Raw genomic sequence first — 24,778 nt, forward strand, 5'->3', positions numbered from 1 at the left:
TCATTTGGTGAGAATGCCCAGGATTTGGGTACATGAACCACCTACAAGGAGACCCGCCATCAGGTAAACAAAGCTGGTTGGTGCAAAACTGGAACCTCTGTCCAGATGCCAGTATTGTCATCCCTGGGATGTAAAAACAGGGTACATATCCCAATCTAAGCTGTTCCTTTACCCAGCTTTTACTGGGAAATCCAGCATCTTCTGCCTGTTCTCTCTGTTAAGGCAAAGGTTCCCCTTTATGAGTAAGATTATGTCACTGAGGAAAGGAGATATTGGGGATAAGGTGAAGCAGCTCCACTGCACTGTCAGCTATGTTTTCTGCCTGAGCTGCTTCCCAGGCTTTGACATAGCTGGACTCAGATATGCCAGCTTCCTGAGACTCCATCCATAGGAGTCTTTCCTCTAGCCGATCTTCACCTTACAGCTTTCTTCCCAATGGTAGAGCTGATGCTATGGGCTTTATGGCTTCTGTTTCCAGGACTTGCTCCGTCCACAGAGTATTCTGTGATGTCTGGTCTTCCTACCTCTCCAGGGAGTCTTTAATCATACTAGCCAGTGTCCTCTGCTCCGTGAACCACTTGTATGAGGACAAGCATCAAAATTGGCCTTTACTAACCTCCTAGCCAATGGCAAACCTCAGCATTTATGTTAAATTACTTGGAGGAGAAAAATGAGCTCACAGTGGTCTTGACTGAGAGACCAGACTTCCTCAGTCCAGAGGTAGTAAGCAGATATCTTGTGATACCTAGGCCTGACTGGCACCAGAGGGTCAACCCAGATGTAGTTTGTCTTTGCTGCCTGGAATGGCCATATTCAGATGCCTGTTGTTTTCATCTTGCAGAGATCTAAAACCTGAAAACATCTTGCTGGATGATTATGGTAAGTCAGGGGCTGGAAAATGGGGGCCTTTTCTGTTTGAGTATCTGAGGCTAGTGATCTAAGATACCCAGAGCAAGGTTTTGTGGAGACTCTTAGGAATGGAGGGGGTTGGGCCAGGACCATAGGAAGGGATGAGGCTCATGGGGCAGAGGATCCTATTCCTGTACCTTACTCTTGGGCCTGAGGGGGGCTCCTACTTCTTTTAGCAGAGTAGCTCAGTTGACTGTAGCATCAGAGCCAGTGTTAGCACTGAACACCCATGCTACTTGTCTTAGTCCTTGTTCTGCTTGTGAAGCAGAGACCTCAGGACTGCCCTGGCCACTATGGAGAGTATATATACATACATACATACATACATACATACATACATACATACATGGTGAAGGTACTACATGATGGCCCAATGAAAACATCCTATTGACTCTAGCCAGCTGTAAACATATCATTACCTGTGTAATATCATTATTACTTGCTTTTGGGTATTAGCATGTGGGAAGCAGCCCCTCACACCTATAGAGTAGTTTTCTCATGTACCTGACTACCTCTTCCCATCTCCATAGAAGGGGGGGGTAGCATCCAAGTGTCTATCTTGCATATAATAAGTCTGAGGGCTCAGAGGAACAAGCCTGGTAGTAACACTATCAAGTCTTATGCATGTTCTAGGGACACACAGCTTATCCACCCACAATTGGTGACCTAGAAAGAGCTGTGTATGGAGGAATGGGGAGCACAGGGTCCTCTAGGAAGTCCAGGCTATAGTGTGTTCTGTTAACAACTCACACTGAAGCCCCACAAGGAGCAGTCCACTGCTGATACTCACATACTGTCTTTTCTGTCAGATACCACAGAACTGGAGGCCATCTAAGCCACTCAGGCCCGATAGACATTTATAGACAAAGGCATGTGTTCCTTCCTGAGTATGAAATGTAGCTATCACCCTGCCTAGAAGGTGTGATAGAGATTGAAGTAGAACTTTCAGTGTGATGCTCCCTGGGTCTTGGGGAGCAAACTCTGAGCTCAGATTCTAGACCAGGCACCACCCTTCTCATTTCTCCATCTCTTTGAAGGCGAAAAAACAAACCACCTCCAAAGACCAATCAGGAAGGCTGGGAGTGGCTTCCCAAATTGCTTTACAATTTTTTCCCCTTTAGCAAATTGTTGCAAAATGTCAAGAACCTCATATTTTTCCTGTGAAGCAATCACTGCAACAGCCAGAACATTTTAAACTCTGTGACCTCAGCCTTTCTGGAAGCTCATTGGGGCATTAAATGTGGCAAGTCGGCCAGTGGCCAGCCTTGTCCAAACATCTTTCTACATCTTTACTAATATTCCCCTCGTTATGTGCAATTTCTACACATCTTGCTTACACTCTTTCGGGGTTACATGGTTACCCTGAGAGAGCAGACTGATGTCACATCTTCATTGGACAGAAGCCTAGAAAGTCTGTGGCCCTGACCAGGGTGTCCACATGACCACAAGAACCCATTAACCCTGCTGTCCCCAACAGGCCACATCAGGATTTCAGACCTGGGACTGGCTGTGAAGATCCCCGAGGGAGACCTTATCCGTGGCCGGGTAGGCACTGTTGGCTACATGGGTGAGTACCTTGTACCTATCACACACTGAGCCTCCCCAAGGGCATCCATTCCTAAATCCCCCAGTCTCTGTTTTGCTGGTTGGAATTACTGTGTTCATCTTCCACAGAAACGCCTGGTGGGAGACTCAATCAGGTAGACTGGTACACTAGGACTAAAGGTGTGATCTAAACTGAGTTCTCTGTAGCCTCCAACCACAAGCCAATCTAGGTCTCAAAACCAAGCCATCCTGGGAGTTTGGTGACCAGAACTTGGCACTGACATTTCTAGGGGAGCCCTTATTGAAATAGGACCTACTTGGATGAAGTGTCATCCTTTTTGAAAAGACTCCTGAGAAGACCCCAGGAGATGTAGGGGTCCTCTGAAAGTTCTAGACTCAGTCCCAGTTGTCCTCTGCCCAGGTTTGCACCCTCAAATGATGTGCAGCATTCAATACATTATCTGGTTCTTGAGGGCCCAGAGAACAAAACACTTGACAACCTGTGAGATATGTGTGTATGTGACTATGAGAATTCTGATAGTTAGATCTGAGAGGTATATAGAGAATAGATAGATGGGTGTTGGGTTCTTGCACCCACAGATCTACAGAGAAACCAGGAATGTTAAACACACAGGATTATCTTTCCAGTGGGAAAGATGAAAAACCTGTTCTTCCATCCAAAAGCAGAGAATTGGAAGTGATTAAGAGCCTGGTCATCTGTATTATCTCTTGGGCCAGGCCATATCAAGCTCCTACAACCAGAACTGGAGGTAGCTAGAAATCTAAATGACTCTTACAGCCAGAAGCTCCCCACAAGCTCCCACAACCAGGATCAGAAGTCGCTAATAAGCCCAAATGACCTCTATATTATATGTTTGACTGAGACCAGGCCAGATACTTAGGCCCTTAAGCTAGTACAGGTAGCCTATCTCTAGAACCAATCTCCTTGGAAGAAATTACACTACCCTGAGTTGAGTTTCCATGTAATTATGCTTTCTTGTGCACTGATTGTATTACACCAGGAAACTTTTTTCCAAAATAAATACATTGGGAACTAACCACTTGTTATTAGACTACTGAAGTCTGATCCATGTTGATAAAGTCCATCTATACCAGGTTTTCATTCTTATCTGTAAACATGGTTCACTTTCCTCATGATACCTGCAAGAACCCTCTCAGATGGGGGATGGATGAATGGATGATGGATAAATAGATGGTGGATCATGGAAGGACAAATGGGTAGATGTATAGATACAGATACACCTGTTCATGTACCTGCATGGAAATATGCTTACACATTTGCATTGCTCTCCTTTGGACATAGTGCTGAATGATTTGTCTACATACAGACTCTGTCATGTGTCCATTGATGTACATCACGTATACATGCTTTTCATTCTAGATGGCCTTAAGATACGTGGCAATCTCTTTTCTACATCTGTGAGTCATTTTGTCAAAGTTGTAGTGAAGATACAATAAGAGATTTTATGTGTATGGGTTTTGTTCCTGCATGTATGCCTATGTACTCTGTGTGTACTTAGTGCCCACAGAGGCCAGAAGAGAGTATTGGATCTCCTGAAACTGGAGTCACCTGCCATGTGGGTACTGGGAATTAAACCCAGGTCCCCTAAAACAGCAGTCAGTTTATACTGCTAACCATTGAGCCTTCTCTTCCACCTTGGCCCCCAAAAGATGATTCAAAGTCCACGTAGATTGAATTTAATCTTTAATTGATGGGCACTCTTCTTCATTGAAATAAATATGTATGCAATATGACCTATGTCGGGGAACCTTGCCTGTCACTGGAGACAAAGCAATGAAAGCTATATTGTGTGTTCTGTCTGAGGAGATATGTCCATCCACCATAATCAGAGTTCTGAAGCCACTGTCAGAATTGGGCACAGTGAAGCACCATTAGGGAAGGCTTTCTCTGGACAAAATGGTGTTTACACACCTGCAGGGTTGTAGTTGGAGGTTAGAAGGAAGTAGCCCCAGCTTAAAACTCCAGTTTTTCTGTGAGAGTGCTACACCCTTGGGTACTGCTGAAATGAGGAGCAGCACTGGACTGTGTACTTAGGCTGCATTCTGCTGCTAGTTGTCTACCACTCTCCTTCTGTCTTCAGCCCCAGAAGTTCTGAACAACCAGCGATATGGCCTGAGCCCTGACTACTGGGGCCTGGGCTGCCTCATCTATGAGATGATCGAGGGCCAGTCACCATTTCGAGGCCGCAAGGAGAAGGTGAAGCGGGAAGAGGTGGATCGCCGGGTGCTGGAGACTGAGGAGATATATTCCTCCAAGTTCTCTGAAGAGGCCAAGTCCATCTGCAACATGGTAAGCTCCTGGTAAGCCAGAGGCTGCTGCCCAGTGGTGGCTCCAGCCTCTGCCTAGAACCTGGCGTATTGGACAGGATACTCCATGAATCAAGGAATAGGGGTTGAGGTGAACACCCATGAAGATGTGTAGCTTTGTGGAAAAATCAGCAGAGAATAAAGACGATAGCCCAAGTTGGTTCACAAGCAAGTTCCTGTCCTTGAACTTGGCCTCCTGTTCCTTCCGCTCTGGATTCTAGACACTGGACTGAAGGCAAGGATTGCAAGGCGGGTATGGATGGCCTTGGAGTTGTTGAACATATTCTCAGTTTTCCATCCATTATGTAGAATGGTGTTCCCAGCTCAAGTTCTGTATGGCAGCATCTGTGGATGAGCATGACCTTCTTTTTTTGTTTGTTTTTGTTTGTTTGGTTGGTTGGTTTTTCAAGACAGGGTTTCTCTGTGTAGCCCTGGCTGTCCTGGAACTCACTCTGTAAACCAGACTAGCCTCGAACTCTCGAACTCAGAAATCCGCCTGCCTCTGCCTCCCAAGTGCTGGGATTAAAGGCGTGCGCCACCACCACACGCCTTCAAGTATGACCTTCAAGTAAAGAGATTAGAATGACTGGGGTGTGTTGGAGCCAGGTGTGGATACTGGACAGTTAGTGAGGAAGGAGTGGTGGGGGCTATAAGGTCCCCTCAGCCAAGGTAGACACTGTTCCATAGCTGGTCCTTAGGCCCTTCCTTGGATTTGGTATGGAGTCAGCTAGTTCCTGCTCCTGCTTGGCTCTCAGTCTCCTAAGACTCACCACAGGAAGATGCCCTCTGATGCTAACCATGTGGGACAGAAAGGATGTGGCAAAGTACCTTCCTCTGGAGCCATACTATACCCTGAGCAGCAGAGAAGCCTGGCCTGAAAGGGGCCTCTCCTCTTATCCGTGAGTCCCCAAGTAGCCCTGGGACAGGTTCATAAGAGTCCCCAAGTAGCCCTGGGACAGGTTCAAGTGAACACACACCAATAGCTCAGGGTGGAGCTTAGGGAAGACCAGGACTGGAAACTTGAAGGGAAGAAACTAAGCTACATTCAGAGGACCAGGGAACTCTAGGGGCTTAACTACCTCACCCCCAGGTAATCCCTTTCCTGCAACCGTCTCTGCCTGGCTACTTCTGTGTTATAGAGCTATGGTAAGGATTTGGGGCTGGATCTGCCCTCTGATCATATCTAAAAGAAGAAGTGTTCCTCTGCTACTGACATGTGTAAAAGACATGATGAAGAAAGGCATATAACAAGTAGACCACAACCTGTTAACAAGTCTCAAAGAAGCACTGCAGCAAACTGTCACAGCAGCGCAGTCAGGATCAGGTAGTGGAGGAACAAGCACTAAAGGTTAGGGATGTGGAGAGATGGCTGCCAGTGATACTTGTTCTGTCATGTTCAGCTAACTGTGATGGAATAAGACTATAGAAGGAGTCTTCGGTCAGGGTCCGGAGTTCCAAGAAGCCAGTCTCAAGAAACATCAACAGTGACATGGACATACTGAGAGAATGAGGCAAACATGACCTCTACTTCTAACCACTACCACTATCACCAGCACTCCACTTCCCCACAAAACTCCATTTTTTTCTTTTTTTGTGTTTTTTTCGAGACAGGGTTTCTCTGTGTAGTCCTGGCTGTCCTGGAACTCACTCTGTAGGCCAGGCTGGCCTCGAACTCAGAAATCCGCCTGCCTCTGCCTCCTAAGTGCTGGGATTAAAGGCATGTGCCACCACTGCCCAGCTCTTTTTTTTTTTAAACTCCATTTCAACCCCAAGTTTTGTGAACTAGAGCTCTTGCTGTAATTAGGACCAAAGCTGTCCCTCTCCTGCCCCCTTGTGGCCACTGAAGGAAATGTGTTGGCTGAAAAGTGCCAAATGATTGTACACGTGGAAGTACCACCAGAAACCTCAAGCCTTGCTCTGTATTCTCTAGGGGTCTTGGATTCTGGTCTGGACTTTATCCTCTTGTAATCTACAGCATCTCAGGCTGGCCACTCTGCTCTTATTCCTTTAGCAGGTGCTGACTCAGGCTATTGCAATACCTGACCTATAAGAGGCAACTACACAAACAGCAGGGAAGTTGTTCTCCATTCTATCTTGGCAGCCATGCCCCTTGAGGTATAGAAGTCCACACATCCAACTTTCCTGTCCCTTGGATCTAATCCTGAATCTGAGGCCCCTGCTGAGTCCCATCTCTATACCTTCTCCATGTTCCCTTGTGTCCACCATTTGAATCTCCCAGTCATTACAGATGATATGCAGTCCTCCACCTACAGGGAACCTATTCTGCCTTCTCCCATTGCACCTACACCTTTTCTCATGACAATGTACACCTGATATCATCCTTGACATCGTGTAGGTGGATGTTCTGTTCCACCTGTGTGGCATATTTTAGAAATAGATACATGTTAACTTAATAACCAAGCGTTTCAAATGAAGAGATATTATACTAAAACCCTGATTTTCTAGCAGTTCTTTTAGAAAGCAAAGTCTTGTTTTGATGCCATTCCTTCCTGGTAGAAGCTGATAAGCAACCCAGCCCTGCCTTTCATCATTTTTTTTTTCATCTTATCCTTGATGATCCTCCCAGTCTGCCAGCACTGTGGGCTCTAGAGGCTGCATTGACAGGCTTAGCTACTGTACAGCCTTGCCTCTTTGGTGTTTCTTGGAATGGATAGAGCATGGCCCAGTTACTTATATCTAGAATAGAGAAACTTGGGGCCAGAGAGATGGCTCAGCAGGTAAAGCATTTTTTTTTTAATGCAAGCCTGTTCACCTGAATTCAAGTCCTGGAACCCCTGTGACAGTTAGAAGGACAAAGCTGACTCCACAAAGTTGTCCTCTGATCTCCATACACATGCTGTGGCACATACACCCACACACAATAAGTAAATATTATAAAACAAAATAAAATAGAAAAGAGAAGCCCAGATGTAGGCACTAGCCTGAGCCACCAGCCTGATAGTATACACAGGGCAACTGAAAGCATGACAAAGATATGATCTGGTCCTTTCCTTCCCGATACTTCAGTTCTTCTAACTAGGGAGACATCCCTTCCCAGACTGTGAGTTTTAGGAGTTGACACTGGGGAGGCAAGAGCTACAATCACAGATGTTCCTTTGTCCTTCTGGCCTATGGGCAGATGGAAAGGTCCAATGATATGGCCTCACGGGACTCTCTTGTCACAGCTGCTCACCAAAGACTCGAAGCAGAGGCTGGGCTGCCAGGAGGAGGGGGCTGCAGAGGTCAAGAGGCACCCCTTCTTCAGGAACATGAACTTTAAGCGCCTGGAGGCTGGGATGTTGGACCCTCCCTTTGTTCCAGATGTAAGTAGCCACTATTGCTCCCAGGAGCTCTATAGTCATCTCCCCAAGCCATGCTTTCTATCAGACCCTGAGTTGTGCCTCACACAATGCCTCAAATGTGCTAATCCTCCTATAGTACCAAAGATTGCTCACTGCTCCTTCCTACACTCTGGCTATTTTGTAGCAGTGTTATAGATCTCAATGTCAGAATATACAGATGAGGTGTGAACCCTGGAGCCCCCTCACTGGTTGTTCAGAGACTTGGGTACTCTCTCCAGAATAGGGCACCTAGACAACCTTCAGTTCCTCTTCTGTTCAGTAAAGTCCAAGACATCTCCCCTTTCTGAATCTGCCATATATATTGACGGTTGAAATGAAAACAAAATGGAAAATGAGTATTGAGGACCATCTCAGTTTAACTGAGGATCTACTATCCAGTTCAATTAGGATTCTCCTTGAAGATACTCCACTGGGTCTGTATAATCCTTGTTCACACTCATAAAGGAGCCCCACCCAGCAAGGTCTTTTTGTGCCTCTGTACTTTAAGTCCCAGCAAATTAAGGATCCTTGTTGGTGCTGGGCAGTGGTGGTGCATGCCTTTAATCCCAGCACTTGGGAGGTAGAGGCAGGCGGATTTCTGAGTTCAAGGCCAGCCTGGTCTACAGAGTGAGTTCCAGGACAGCCAGGGCTACACAGAGAAACCCTGTCTCGAAAGACCAAAAAAAAAAAAAAAAAATCCTTGTTGAGGCCTTGGGGATGGAGCCAAGAACTGTGGACACTACAGAAACATTGGAGATGGGAACTAGCTTGTGTTAGCTCATGAAAGTTGATAGATGTGGTACATATCTCTTCCCAGCCCTCTTCTCAGTCACCTCAGGACAAGAACCTGCAGTAGACAAGGATGGGAATGTTGACACCTTAGCAACTGGTGAATAACACAAATCAGAGCTTTCCAAGACCCTTCTCCCAGTTGTTAACCATTTGTTTGCAAAGCACTGAGGAAGTAAGGAATAGCCTTTGGATCTTTGGTATTTTCCTGTAAGTGAAGGCTCCCTGATCATCCAGGTAGGGATGGCAGCACAGATGTGGGGAGTCAGGACTAGCTACTGGATGCTGAACAGTGTCCATGGCCACCCACTAGAGACCTCTGTAGCCAGATGTGGCATCCACATCATAGATCCAACCAGGAAAATTTTTTTTGACATTAGAAAAATTAAATCAGTAAGTACTACAAACTCCACATGAGAGTTGCTTTGGAAATTCCAGTCATGCCCGTTTAGAACCATCTAGAGAATAAGAAAAGTACTAACCCTGGTCTGAGGATGTAGCTCAATTGGTAGAATGCTTCCCTAGTATGAGTGGAGTACTGAGTTTGTTCCCCAGCACCATACTAACCAGGTGTGGCGGTGCACATCTGTAATCCCAGCACTTAGGAAGTAGAAGCAGAAGGATCAGAAATTCAAAATCATCCTTAGCTGTACAGCCTGTTTGAGATATTAGCCTGGACTACATAAGACCCTATCTCAAAAATGGGGAGAACAGCTGAGAAGATATCAATAAAATGCTTGCTTTCATTGCTAGTAAGAGGTCTTGAGTTCAATCCTCAACACCCACGTGAGGATCTCTGGGGCTCACTGTCCAGCCAGTGTTGATGAATTGGGAGAGGTCTCTGTTCCTAAGGATGGCAGTCAAAATTGTCCCCCACTCCACAAGAAGTAGTAGTCTTATACCCAGGTCCCAAATGGTCTTGAACCAAGCTTGGTTCATCAGAATTTTTCAAATTTTATTTGTTGTTTGGTAGGTATTTTTAAGTTTGTTGAGAGCTGTGATACAACCACTAGCATCCCTAGACAATGTCTAGGGTAACAGTGAGGACACAACAGTTTGTAGGCTGGGGCTTTGCAGCCTCCTCCTGTCCTTGGGCTACCCATTGCTATGGTGATGGGGTGAAATCACTCATGACACAGAATGTATTTCTCAACCTCTCCACATGCTCCAAGCTTTGTGCCAGTCTCCAAGGGATGCATCATGAATAGGATACTGGGTTATTTCTACCATGGAAATCTCAGTCTAGCGAAGTGAAATGTCAGCAAACACCCCTAAATAAAATTGGGACTAGGAGTCACAGGAAAAGAATGGGAGATGGGGAGGGAAGGGGAGGTTGTGGAGGCATATCCAGAGTACTGGCTGGGCAGAGCTGAAAAAAATCTTACAGGTCAAGGAGTATTGCTTGGGAGGCAGCATCTCTGGTAATCAATGCAGCTAGCCATCTGGGACTGTCCTTGTTTTATTGCTGAAAGTCTGAGGTACTGAATAAACAGGAATATTTTGTTACCCTGTATGTGACAATGCCCCCCCCACAAGGTTTTAGGGCTCCTCAGTGTACTGTATAGAGGTCAATATTCTCTCTCCCTGGTCCACAGTAAATGGCCCACATGGCATAGCCAAGGCCCTTAGCATATCATTGGGGTAGGTGGTGAGGGAAGATTATGGGCCCCAGAAAAGGAAGGCCCTTATAAACTCCTGAAAGTGGCCTGTCTCTGTCTTTTCTCACCTCTCCCCACAACATTCCTTGTTCTTCTCCTGTTACCTTCAGGTAATAGCCACATTCATAACTCATAGGCACTATTACTGGCTTAATCTTTTTCACTTCATTTGACTTTTTTCAAAACCAAAATAAATGTATCTTAAACAGAAACTCCAAGAAAATAATAGCCATAAGATGGTAGGTTTGAGCTTGTTAATATCTCTGAGAGCAATCACAACTCCCAAGGCCTGAACACATCCTAGGGCCAGCTACATGGCTTAGCATGTGCAGTCATCCTGGCCCTATTTGACTCAATGCTCTATTAACTGCCATCTTAAAATCTAATACTTTCTGAGCAGGGGACCCTGTGTTTTATTTTTAATTTTAATTTTTTATTCACTTTACATCCTGATCACAGCCCCCCTCCCTCTTCTTTTCCCAATCTTACCCTTACAAATCCCTCCCCAGATAAGGGGAGCTCCCTCTGGGTTACCATCCTACCCTGGAGCATTTAGTCCCAGCAGGTCTAGGCATATCCTCTTCCACTGAGGCAGGACCACATTGTCACGGCAGCTCATACTCAGCACAGCAGTAACATTCAAACAGCACTGTTGCCCAGGGGTTTCCATTATCCCCATTTGCAGGAAGAAAACTAAGGCTCTGAAGATACATGTGGCTTTTCCCAAGGCTCCTAAATTTCACAGTGGGGACTACCTGCTACAGAGTCTGGATTAAACACATGGCTTACTGCCCTGTATGAGAAGGAACTGGAACATATTCCCACCAGGGCTGTGCCATGTACATCCAGGCTATCTTCTTTCTATGGCACTATGTTTTGAGGCAGAGTCCCTCTTGTGCTTTTGCTCTGATGCTGGGTCCAAAGCATCCATTCTCTCTGTAGAGGAATGAACCACAGATTCCAAACTGTGATGAGTGCAACCTCTCATAAAAAAAAAAAAAAAAGAGAAAGTATTTGAAACAGTGCTACCTTCCTGATGCTTTGAGCTTCTTGGTGGCCAAGACAGCTGATGGGTGAGGTGCCCAGAGATTCCAGAAAGTGTGAACTTAGACACAGAGGTAACCTCTCATCTACTTGCACTCACCTAGAAAGAGACCACGGGTCTGTGGTCCATGTGTATAAGCCATGGTAACAAGGAGCTCTGGACTGGGCAGCTGGGCACCTCCAGCTCTCATTTCGCTAGAACCTGGTCCCCTTGGTGGATCTGAGAGAGGAAAGCTCAGTCTGAGGACCCAAATGGGTGGGAAGCTTAAGAAGATGTCCCCACTGGTCTCCATCAAAATCTTAAGGGCCAGGCTTGAGGACCTGACAGCCCCAGGAAGGGCCCATGATGGAACCCTCTGTCTCTTGTAGCCCCGAGCTGTGTACTGCAAGGATGTACTGGACATTGAGCAGTTCTCCACTGTGAAAGGTGTCAACCTGGACCATACAGATGATGACTTCTACTCGAAGTTCTCCACAGGCTCTGTGCCAATCCCATGGCAAAATGAGGTAGGAAGAAGGCATGCTGCCAGCTTCTCTCCAAGAAGGATGGATGTTTAAAGAAAATGGTAGTGCAGTGCGTAGAAGGGTCACTGGGTAGGGTAGCAGAGACTGGCTTGGGATAGGTGTGGTAAGCCAACAATGTAGCTGAGAGAGAACAGGTGGTGAAAGCAGCAAGGTGCCTTCCCAGGAGGTCTGCTGGAAATGGGAGAAAAAATGGAACATTCTCTGGAGGCACAAACATTAAATTGAGGAAGTTAGCTGATCAGAATGCTGTAGGGATGATGGTCAAGTAAGCTATAGAATTTGGTTTGGAGGGGGAAGGGTGTACCTCCTGTAGATTCTCTTCTTAGGGTGGAATTCCCTAGTAAGTTACAGAGGAGCATTGTTGGGGGAGGAGCCAGCAGGGTGGGGAGAGCATGTCTCAGAGAGAGGCCCTACAGGGGGAGAGTGGTATTTCTGTTTTGCTTCTCCAGATGATAGAAACAGAATGTTTCAAGGAGCTGAATGTGTTCGGACCTAAAGGTACCCTCTCACCAGACCTGAACAGAAGTCAGCCTCCAGAACCGCCAAAGAAAGGGCTATTCCACAGACTCTTCAGGCGTCAGGTGAGAGAGCCAGCCTGGCCAGCCTGGCCTTAGCTCTAGAACTTCAGCACACTTCCATACACCAGAGCTTCAGAATGAATGCTCGATGCCTGTGTGGCTTGGTAGCTTGGAATTGTTAGTTTGTCCAAAGCCCCAACACTCCTATAGACAGAAGGGACAGGGACCCACATCTACACTCTTGGCACAGGGAAGTTGGTTCCTATCACAGGGCTGTATTATATACTGAAGGATGCTGAGCAACATTACCAACCTCTGCCCACTAGACATAGAGGTAAACTCAGCTCGGTACCTCTTCTTCAATAGTCACCATTAAATGTCCCTTGCAAAGCAAAACCACCTCAGACTGGGAAACATTGTCCTGTTGTTCAACCCTGGCACTTGCTGGCAGCCTAGGGAGTTTTCCTTTTGGAATAGACTTTTTTCCCTCAAAGCTTATCCCTATAGGAAGGATTGATACGGACCAAATGGAAGAACAGCTCTGGGGAAGATAACCTAGGAGCCCCATATTACAGCTACAAAGGCAGCTAGCTGTAGTTGCACCCCTTTTGGCCTGGCCATTCAAGACACTGGAGCCTCATGATTCTCATCTTAGAGCTTGGGAGTCTCTCTATATTTGTCTCCTACACAAGGGTGCACCTGTGGTCCCTTGACCTGAAATCTTAAGTCTCTCCCTCAGTTGGCAGGGATGTAGGTGGTTATTTACAGAGATGCATTATAGATGAGACACTTATATCTACATACCTCAGCTTCCATCCAACAACTCATTTTTTCTACCACTCTGGGTTAGGCACCTCCTATTTTCCAGGAGAGGAGCTGACTCACTCACTACCTATGGGTATTCTTGTTTAATATAAACACATGTGTGGGCTTCCATTGCCCTATTTCATTTAAATAAACTGAGGCTGAGAGAAGTCAAAGAACTTAACCCTAGGTCACTCAGGTGACCCCACAGGATATCTGTTATCTGGGAAAACGGCAGGAACCATCTTTAGGCTCATGGAAAGTGCAGTCTGAGCTCTGTCCCTTGCCAAGTTTGTGTGTTTTCAATAAGAATGTCATGTAAGTTTCACACCCTACTCTGTAATATTTTCATGATTTTATAATATAATAAAATATTTAAACATTTCCATCAGATAAAAGTACAAGTTCTAGAAAGAAATTACTCTTTCCCTCTGCTCATAGATCATAGATCTTCCCAGGTATCAGATAAAACCCTCTGCTCAAGGAGCAGACAGTATACTCAGGTCTGCTGGGGAAAATGCACAAAAGCAAAGAGAAGCAGGTTGGAACATTCTGGATTCTACTTCCCTAGCTACCACTAATGAGTTATCCATTGGCTTTGAATTTACCAAGAACTGACTCTCTCCTTTCCTTTCCTCAGCATCAAAACAATTCCAAGAGTTCACCTACTCCTAAGACCAGTTGTAACCACCGCATAAATTCAAACCACATCAATTCAAACTCCACTGGAAGCAGCTAGTTTCAGCTCTGGCCTTGAAGTCAAAAGTGGAACCAGCTCAGAGCCTTCTACTTGGAAGCAGAACTTGTAGCCAGGGGAGCTTCCACTGTGGCTCGGTGGCCAGAAAAGCTCCACTGGGAACCAGGATAGGATACTGTTCCCCCAGTAACAAACCTCCAAGTTTCTCAAAGAAATTTCCACTCAGGTCTGTTTTCCAAGGTGGCCCCAAGCTGGGGTGGACTAGAATTTTCCTTGTCGAACATTGCAATAGAAACCCAATGGGATATGACAGTTTGCACGGATTTTAATAGCATCCTAACTAGAACTGAATTTTGTCTTTATTATTTTTAAAGGAAAGTTTTGTAAATTTCTCTATTGTCTCTGTTTACATTTTGTATATTTGTATTTAAATGAAAGTCAGACTTCGAGGGTGTATATTTTCTGTGCAGCCACTGTTAAGCCATGTGTTTTAAGACATTTTTAGATGGGGGTAGGGGTTACAAAAAATGTGACTCTAGACTTCCAGAGCCTCAAAAGAGAAAATGTTTTTATTAAATATAGAAAATATTTCACCTTTTACCTTTAAAGACCTGATTACATCTACCTATATCCATCTCTCTAGCCTTTACCCTCTCAGTGTAGCTATCACTCTCCTGTTGACTTGTAACAAGCTGAATGAAATGCCAGAATGCACTTGGGCCACCTCCTAACCCAAACACTCTCTGTGAGCTATGACATCATTGGTAAGAGTATTTCTATGGGCAGACCTTTGACATTGCAGCTTCATTGGCCTTCTTCTGTAGGGCATCCAGCATGTAGGGCAAGGAATCCTAAGTCATTGGGATAGAGATCTTGGCTGTTAAAACCAGTGGTTTCTGTTGTATTTGGGGATTATTTCTGACATACATACATACATACATACATACATACACACACACACATGAGTTGTGTACTGATGATAATGACTAATCATGGAAACACAAGTGTCCTCCATCATGGGACTATGGAGAAATGTGAATTAGGATCCATCCTGCGTGACTACCTCCAAGTTTGTTTAGGCCTTGGCTGATCAGCAAACTGGCCACCAAACCATGAACCTTCATGTGACCCCACATATTTGTTGGCTTCTGTGGCATGAAGGAAGTCATCTTGCCAGGAAAAGGAAGACTGAGAGCAAACCCAGGCACCAGTGAAGTCTAAGACAATCTCACTGTCACTTCCCCAGGAGAGGTAGGCAGAGGCCGCTTCTAATTGGGCATCTGAAAGTCACAGGCAAAAGTCACTTCTGTAAGACTTGTTGGGCTTACCTTTCCAGCCCTAAGGAGTTGTCACCTAGCCCCTGATGTCCTAGGACGTGACAAGGTACACATTTAATCTCACCTTCCACCAGGACAGGATGAGTAGCTAGTCTCACTGCTCCATGGGAAGCTGAAGGAAGCTCTGAGTATGACTCTGCCTCAAAACTGGTCTCAACCACCAATTACTAGGGTTTTTTACAGGGTGAGGCAGGTGCTACCTGAGTCAGCCTGTTACAATACAGACTCCAAGCCTACTATGTGGTGATCTCATTTTGTAGTTCAGGCTGGTTTCAAACACAAATCCTCCTGCTTCAGCCTCTGGAGTTCTAAGGTTACAAGTGTATACTACCATGGAAACTATATCTATACTAAGAATCTCAGACCTGGTGCACTTCCCCTGGTCCACTTGCTCCACTGTAGTGTGAGAACCATTCCCCAGGCCTGTGAGTATGGCTATTCCACATGTGGTTTTTTTTTTTTTTTTTTTTTGAGGAACCTGACAATTTTGGGGGTTGAGTTTGTCAGGAGAAGAATCCCAAGCATGTCAGTCTTATATCTTTAATTCCAAGCTCTCTCAAGGCTCACTGCTAGAAAAGAGCCTTTGGGAGTGATCATCCTGAAATCAGTTAATCATGAGAGAGGAAACAGCCAGGCTCCATGGCACAAGATTAACTTCAAGCCTGACTCTCAGGCTACTTCTGAACTTTTCTTGGGCTGAACATGAAGCAAATGCAAACGGCCATATCCAGGTTCTACCAGGGAACAGGACACTCAATACTTCCAGATAATCAAGCCCTTGCTGACACTTCTTCCTTAAGGAAAAGAAGAAATATCTTCCTGGAATGGTCATCAGCCCCAGCCACACACAATCGCTGCCTCCTCCTTACAGGTTTGTTCCTACTTCCCCATCCACAGCCGTGGAACTCTTAGGTAACTCTTAGGAAGCAGTTTCTCCTTAGGCCTCAAAGTCAAGTAATGTCCATTTGCAGCAGAGAATCCCCAGAAAGCTAAACAGAGAATTCAAGTCTGACTACCAAGAGTTCCCATCATGAGATCCTGAAAGGCCTGTACACTGAAATGTACCTGAATGCCTGTGGGAGATAAGGATAGTCATATGATTCAGTTTTTCACTCATGGTTTCATAATAAGAGAACAGTATGTGAAAACTGTTTCTCCTCCCTAAGTCTTCCTCCTGCCTGTGTTTCTATAGCTGCATTTTTAGAAGGTATTTTTTTGTTTATTGAAAACAAGCCTTCTGCCCTTTGACCAGTCCAGGAAAAAGTGTGTGTGGATAGTGAACAGATGACACTGTTGTGTATTTGAGCTCTTTGCAAAAGAGCCTTTCTTCAAGTGTGGCATTTTTCTCACCAAATTTCCACTGACTTGGAGTGAGAAGCTTCTCTGGTTTTGCTCTTTGGGAGATAGGCCTCTACTACGATCATTCTGACTTATAATTGTCCATTAAACCCTTCATGAGGGGACTCAGAATATCATTCCAGAATATCAAGAAGGCCTGATCCCTACCTTCCAGGAGGATAGTGTCTATCCTCTACTTGAGTCTGAACCACAAGGCTCCATGCCCACCCAAATGTCTGGGGGCTGAGTCTGGGCTGCAGCCGCAGGGCTGGTCTCTGAAATGTGTTGTTCTCTTAGAGGGGCAGGCAGCAAGAGGCTTGCCACACAGACACAGGCAGGTAGCTCCAGTAACAGACATGTCTCACAGTTACTAACCCATGATGTTTCTGATGAGTCCATATGCATGGGGACATGTCCATGGCACATCTTTGCATTAGAGGAGCAAGTAAGATGGGAACCTGCCTCATAGCTGAGGCTAGCCCCTAAGAAAGCTAAGGCCAGAAAGTTTCCATGGAACTTAGCCCCACTGTTGAAATCCATTATTTTCTTTTGAAAAATGTACTTTCTTGAAAGTCTGGCTCTGCTTTCCATCAAATTCACTGAGCTACTAACCTTAACATAGAGCAGGCAATGCAGCCTCCTATAGCCAAACATTCTAAGCCTTGATAAAGGAAATAGTGGCAGCTTCTTTGGACAATTAGAGTTCACAAGAGAGGAAGAGAAAAAAAATGATTCAAACAACACTGGACTCTTCTCATGAGCTATTGTGTGATTGCTTTCCTGGATGCATCCTTATCCCTTTCCAAGAGTCTCCCATCTTGATAACCCAATACCCTGAGATAAGACCTTATTGCTTCTTAGATTTTGCTATGGAAAGGCAGTATAAAGCATCTTCCTCCAGACTACAGTTGGTATGCCTACCCTTGGACCACCTTCTGTACCTATTTATACAACCAGCCACCCAGCTATTGAAGCTGACATGCATGTAGGCCAGATCCTGCATAGGCACCTATGGTGCCTCCTCTGAAAAGTCTTGACTCAGGACAATGATTTAACATATGACAAACTGGCTCACCCTAGGAAAGAAGTATCCTTCACCCTAAAAGAAGATGCTGGGCATTTTCCAGTTCAGTGACACACCATCCTATAATAGATAACAAGTAAATGTTGTCCATTAGAAGGGCATTGTGGCTACTGACATTGTTATAATAATAACTCTATTTTCCAAAGGTTTCTATTTTTATCCAGGGAGATTTTAGCATTAATGAATGAATGTGGTTCCATCTTGGAGGTTATTGTCAATGATAACAGCTTCTGTTGTGCTGCTCTGAACCTCTCATGTTCCGTTCACTATGTCACAGTGCCACTTTGTCTAGCCACAACCACTGTAATTTTATAGAGAAATAAATTCCTTAATGAACATAACATTGCAATTTCCTTTTGTGGAGGCATTGACCTGTTTCATCTGTATGACAGTTGCCTGAAAAATGCCTATACTGTCTGCTGTGACCCCTCCATTAACCTTTTCTCAAGCCAGTTTCACCTTACCCAAAACTGGCCCACATACTGACCATACTTGGAACTGACATCACATGGCCCAACTCTGGTAGGCAATGCATAAGGAGGACAGCAGAACCATCTTATCTTATAGGCCATCTGCTTTTGAACCCAAATCCTGTAGGTTCTTAGCCATGGGAAAAAAAGTTAACTGTCAGAGCTTCACCAAATGGTTCCTAAAGGACACATTGAAAACATGAGATTCACAGCATACAGGCCTATGCCCTGGAGGACCTGGTCCCCTGCCTATCTCTGGATCCTTTTTGATATGGAGTAAAAATGGGGGTAGACCTCATGTTTTTCAGAGTAGTGCTGTTTAATTGTCTAGAGGAAGAGAACGTTCCCTGTTTGGCATTGGGGCCTTCGAAAGCCCCCCCACCCCGGGAGATTTTTGGTAAAGTGTTGCCCCATTTGTCTGTTGTTGATTTACATTCACTAGTCCAATGCCGGCCTTTGCCATATTTCTTACATATTCCAGGAGACTTAAGCTCCCTTTTAGGATTAATTTGGTTTTCTCTGCAGTTTCTTTTAAGATGCCTACATACCACAATTAAGACATTTGAGATTTTGGATTGTCTCAAAGCCTCTAGTGGTGGCTTCTCCTATTAAGGTCATATCAGATGAACAAGGTCTAACATCAACTGTATGTCTAATCCACTCATCTTTTGATGCTGACCTTACCGTCAATGGTCTTTGAATTCAGGATTCAAATTTTCAAAAGCTAAGACTCAATTAGTGCCTTTCTCACTAATGGATTTCATATACTCCTTTCTACAGTGGAAGTCAACCTTTGCAAAAGGCATGGAATGTTTCTTTTGGACCATGCATGACCTGAGAAAATGGTTCAAGTCTTTTCCCTGTTTCCATGACCTTGTCCCAGGCATTTATGGCTGCCAGCAACATAATGTCAAGGTTTCTTCATCATATTTGGCCTGCACCTCTACCTTAGCAAAACAACCCTTATCAAGCAGCTGATCTTTAGAAATAATTATATTTCTGAGTTAATTTTGTTGTGCTTCTTCTCCTTTGCTTATCTCCACTATGAGAACCATTGTAAATGTGACCCAGGTTCTAATGTTGCTTTTACCATATCCTTCCAGTCCTGGGACATTATTCTATAATAGCCCAAGAAGTCAAGATTTGTTTTACAAATGACAGATGCATTCCAAAATTAGTGACACTTAAGTTTTCCTTAAATTTTCTCAGTTCTAACAAGTCCACAGATTGCCAAATTCCTGATAATTTTGTGGATGATGCTGGTCTTTGTTGTATACTAACTGGATAAACTTAACTAAAAGGTTTTTGTTTTCTGACAACCTCTGGTTGGCTTTCTCTAATGTTTATCTTCTGTCTCTACTTGAGTATTTTCTCTAATTAATATTTTAAATTCCTCCCTTAAGGTCTGTGCCCATATTTCACATCTTTCTTTTTGTTGTTCATAAGTTCCTGTATCCTCTGTTCAAGGTTCTGCTTCTACATTTTAATTTTTAATTTGTATTGTAATTCTGATGTTCTGATGTTTATTTTATTTTGATTGATAAATTTTAAAAGATTCTCCTCCAAGCCTTGCTTCCCATCCTTATTATTTTCTCTCTGCCGCCTAGTCTGATCTGTGAGGTGTTGCATCTTTTGTTCTAGTGCCTTCTCCAGATCCTGTCTCTAACCTTCATTTCCCTCTCTCCGTTTGTTGTTCATCTTGACCTATAAATTCCTATACCTTTAGTTCTTGCGTTTCCTCTAGGCCGTGTTGTCAGGTCTTAAATTTCTGTGTTGTTCAGTCTCATCTGTGATGTTCTGCACCTTTTATTCTAACATCTTTTCCAGCTCCCTTCTCCAACCTTCATTTTTCTTCATTTTTGTTCTATAAAATCTTTTTTTGTTGTTGTTGTTTTGTTTGTTTTTTTGTTTTGTTTTGTTTTTCAAGACAGGGTTTCTCTGTGTAGTTCTGGCTGTCCTGGAACTCACTCTGTAGACCAGGCTGGCCTCGAACTCAGAAATCTAACTGCCTCTGCCTCCCAAGTGCTGGGATTAAAAGCGAGCACCACCACTGCCTGTCCTATAAAATCTTCTAATCCCTTTTCTAAAGCTAGTAATTTTTTTTTTATCTAGGGCCCTTTCTTTAGAGAAGGCATAGTAAACGAAGATACTTAACATTGTAATAATAATAACTGGCAAGGTGTCAGTCTCCTTTAAATCCATCCCTTTAAAACTGTTCCAAATAGCATCTCATAAAAATCAAAAGGTATTTATCATTTCTCATCTAATAAATTTTTTTACTATCAATTTATAATTCTTGTTACCTGATCCAGAGCTTTCCTTTTTTTGTTTGTTTGGTTTTTTGGGGTTTTGTTGTTGTTGTTGTTTTTCAAGACAGGGTTTCTCTGTATAGCCTTGGCTGTCCTAGAACTCACTCTGTAGACTAGGCTGGCCTCGAACTCCGAAATCCGCCTGCTCCTCCTCCCAAGTGCTGGGATTAAAGGCATGCGCCACCACTGCCCGGCTCGATCCAGAGCTTCTTGTACCTTTGTCTCCCTCTGGTGTTCGATTAATGACACTACAGTCCTCTCCAGTTCTTTTATTTGCAGGGAAGGGCTAACTGTAGAAAGGCTCAAGGCTTCTGTGCTTCTAAGCCATCTCTGTCTTTTGTTTGGGTAGCAGCTAGCAACCTGTGTACCGATCTCAGGCAGCCTAGAGTGCAAGTAGTCAGGAGAGTGGGTCTAATTGTCCTGTGTTCTGTTTAGACATGGGAGATAATGGGAAAGTGATCATGGGAGGGCTTGGGGTGGAGATGCCCGCATCAGCCCTCTGCGCCTGTGAGAAGGCTTTGGAAAGTTAGTTGCCATTTTTTCCAGCTGTTGACCCTTAACTGTGAATGCTACTTCATAGGCAATCATGCCCCAGGGTCCTTGGTCCCTCTTTAGGCTCAGGGAACCCCAACTGTGCTGTGGCACCCCTTAGACCTACTCCATGTTTAATTTCTACCGGGCTCCAACTGTAGAGCTCAGCCCTAGTTGTTTATATTGGGGGGGGGGGGTAGGCTTTTATTTCAGGTTAGTTTGGTTCTAAGCTCAAATTAAGGTGCACCAATGAATAAGCCCATATTTTTAAAACACACACACAATCCAGTGATTATAATTATAAGCTATATTGGTCACATCTAGTACTATACTAACTTATTCCCCAGCTACAAGACCCTTTGCTACTTAAGACTTCTTATGGTTCTGTTCCATCGTAGCTTCTCCTCCTCTTTCTCTGTCCTCTCATTCTTCTCCCTCTATCTGCCATATACTCTCAAACCTTCAGTCCCATCTTTCCCTTCCGCTGCCCAGTCACATGCTCTATCTTGCCTTTATTGACCAGTTAAAATGGGAAGAAAGTTCGCATGACATACCTGAGTACCTGATGGACTGCTCATCATTTAACATCAGAATACAAACAGCACCAGGCCAACCTACTACAGTATAAATTTTAGTTAAAAGATATTACATTATTTCCCTTTTTTGTCCTCCATCCACCCCTTGCCAAAAGCTTTCCTTCCAACTTCCTTCTTGTTGAAAAAATATGAATAAATATGCTAAAATATATAAATATAACCTGCTAAGTCCATTTTTGTTGGTTGTATGTATATTGTTTCATGGCTGACCACATTGTATTGGATAAACAATTTAGGGAGCTCATCTCTGTCTGAAGCTAATTCTCTCACCTGGAGAAGAATTCCACTTTTAAATAAGCAACAGATGTCTGACCTTCAACTAGGCTGCCTTGTATAGGAAACATTATCAAAAGCAGAAAACTTGGGTGGAAAATACCTTAAAAATTAAGAGGACTGAAGTTTCTTCCAGAGCACCTAGGTTCTACTCCAAGTAGATATGAAAGCTCACTACTATCTCTTAACTCCTGTTCCAAGGTTTCTTTCTTTCTTTCTTTCTTTCTTTCTTTCTTTCTTTCTTTCTTTCTTTCTTTCTTTCTTTCTCTCGTTCTCTCATTCTTTCTTTGTTTTTGTTTTGTTTGGTTTTGGTTTTGGTTTTGGTTTTGGTTTTGGTTTTTCAAGACAGGGTTTCTCTGTATAGCCCTGGCTATCCTGGAACTCACTCTGTAGACCAGGCTGGCCTCGAACTCAGAAATCCGCCTGCCTCTGCCTCCAAAGTGCTGGGATTAAAGGCATGCACCACCATGTTCAAGGTTTCTAACACCATCTTTTGGCTTCCCTGGCTTAACATGCATGAATGGGTTACAAAGAGATGCATGAAATAAAATACCATACACATAAAATAAGGACTAAAATTCTATTTGTTAAAAAAAAAATGAGAGAGAAAATATGAACCGTAAAACTTATTTTGCAAGCTGGCTGTCATAGTGCATTTTTTAATACCAGCACTCCAAACACAGAGGCAGGAGTATCTCTGTGAGTTTTAAAACTTGTGCTATACAGTCAGTGCGCACACACACCAGAATGAAACTGAATTATAGGAAATGGAGTATTAGAGAATTGAAAAAATACAATACTTCTTAAAAGTCAATTCAAGTGTCTGCTACTGGTGCCTATACAAACATTTTCAAAAATGAATATTTCCAAGGATAGTAACACATGCTATTAATTTCAGCTATTGGGAGGCTAAGGCAGGATGATATTCATGAATTTGAGGCCGTGCTAATTGACATAGTGACCCATCTTAAAAATTATATACACCCTTTTCCTGATGTCCCAAGTTCCATTCCTAGCACCCACATTACAGGTCACAATTGTCTGTAAGGACAATTCCACAGGAACCATAAAGCTAATTAGTTGAATATAAGCTAGTACCTGGCAGTGACTTGGCTGAATATACAATGAAAAGTTTGTGTATGAATCCTGACACTTAGATTTAAAAAATTGGTGACAGGCCAGGCGGTGGTGGCACACGCCTTTAATCCCAGCACTTGGGAGGCAGAGGCAGGCGGATTTCTGAGTTCAAGGCCAGCCTGGTCTACAGAGTGAGTTCCATGACAGCCAGGGATACACAGAGAAACCCTGTCTCAACCCCCCACCCCCCAAAAAAATTGGTGACAGAAAAAAATATTCTTCTACCCTACAAGGAAACATGAGAAAGTTATTTGAGCTACTGTCCTCTTTGCACAACAAAAAAACTGATATTTGATGTAAGAAATGAAAGGTATATTATAGGTATAGTTCTAGGGGAAAATACTCTATAATGATTGGAAAGATTTGGGAAGTATGGAGAGTCTGATTTGAGAATTGGGTCAAAGTTCAGGAATCAGAGAGCAAATAGGAATTTCCAACAGGTATAAAACTTAAATACCCCATAGCAATCCATTTCTCAAAGGAGGCTCCATTTCCTAAAGGCTATACACAACTGCAAAACAGTATTTCTAGCTTGGGATCCAGTGTTCAAGAATATGAACTATGGAGGACATTTCACATTCAAATAATAAAAGTTAATTCTGGAGCCAAGTATCAGTTTTCATGGCCTAATAACAAAGGCTAGATTAACTCCATGTTCCCATATAGTAACAGTCTCATAAAAGTTTTTTTTTGTTGTTGTTGTTTTGTTTTGTTTTGTTTTTTGTAGTTCTTCGGGGGCAATTCCAATCTCTGTTGTCAGTACACCAGCAGTCCAGATCAGTAGTGTCAGGATACCAAACACAAATCAGCAGTGGTGGCATGATCCAGCAGAAGCAGCCAGCCTCCACTGAATCAGCACAAGTCAGCTGGAGTGACCAGGACCAGCTAGAATGCCAGGGGAAGTTCAATGCCATGCCTCTCTCAATGAAGCAAAGATCAGCGAAAACTCAAGACCAGTGAAGCATTGCAAAGCTAGCTATGCAAGCACACCTTCACTGTCCATTGAGTTCTATTTATATTCTCTCCAAATATCATATATCCCATGGGCCTTGCCTCAGCAAGACACCATGTGAGTCTGCATCAGCAAAGCACCACAGGAGTCTGCATCACCTGACATATCCAGAAACTCCCACTTCACATACCTTCATACCTGATGAGTCTGTGCTCTTTGTCATCCTGTCTGGATAAAGCTGTTGTAGGTTCCCATTGCCTTTAATCATAAGACATTATATTATCAAGAGATGCCATAAACCACTAGTTCTCAACCTGTATGTAATAACCCCTTTGGGGAATCTAAGAACCCTTACACAAGGGTTGCCTAAGACTATCTGCATATCAAATATTTACATTACAGTTCATCACGGTTGCAATATTATACTCAGGAAGTAGCAACAAAATTAATTTTATGCTTGGGGGGGGTGTCAACATAACACGAGGAACTGTAAGGGTCCCAGTCTTAGGAAGGTTGAGAACCACTGCAAGACCATCTGCAATCCAAACATAAGCCTTCTTGCCTCCATTAGG

At 44.0% G+C, this 24,778-nt stretch overlaps 1 protein-coding gene across 2 annotated transcripts in view; it reads left to right on the top strand.

The window, feature by feature from the left end:
* Positions 1-14,787, top strand: part of Grk5 (G protein-coupled receptor kinase 5) — a 175,584-nt gene extending 160,797 nt beyond the window's left edge. For both annotated transcript variants that reach the window (XM_028773140.1, XM_028773147.1), the window contains 7 exons: positions 842-879; positions 2,387-2,476; positions 4,578-4,786; positions 7,989-8,126; positions 12,005-12,142; positions 12,610-12,741; positions 14,123-14,787. In XM_028773140.1, the coding sequence (XP_028628973.1) occupies positions 842-879; positions 2,387-2,476; positions 4,578-4,786; positions 7,989-8,126; positions 12,005-12,142; positions 12,610-12,741; positions 14,123-14,221 (844 nt within the window). In that variant the 3' untranslated portion in view covers positions 14,222-14,787. The remainder of the gene's footprint in view (positions 1-841; positions 880-2,386; positions 2,477-4,577; positions 4,787-7,988; positions 8,127-12,004; positions 12,143-12,609; positions 12,742-14,122) is intronic.
* The last annotated feature ends 9,991 nt before the right edge of the window (positions 14,788-24,778 follow it).

The sequence above is a fragment of the Grammomys surdaster genome, unplaced genomic scaffold (genome assembly GCF_004785775.1).
Source record: "Grammomys surdaster isolate TR1022 unplaced genomic scaffold, NIH_TR_1.0 66, whole genome shotgun sequence".
Classification (NCBI taxonomy): Eukaryota; Metazoa; Chordata; class Mammalia; order Rodentia; family Muridae; genus Grammomys; species Grammomys surdaster.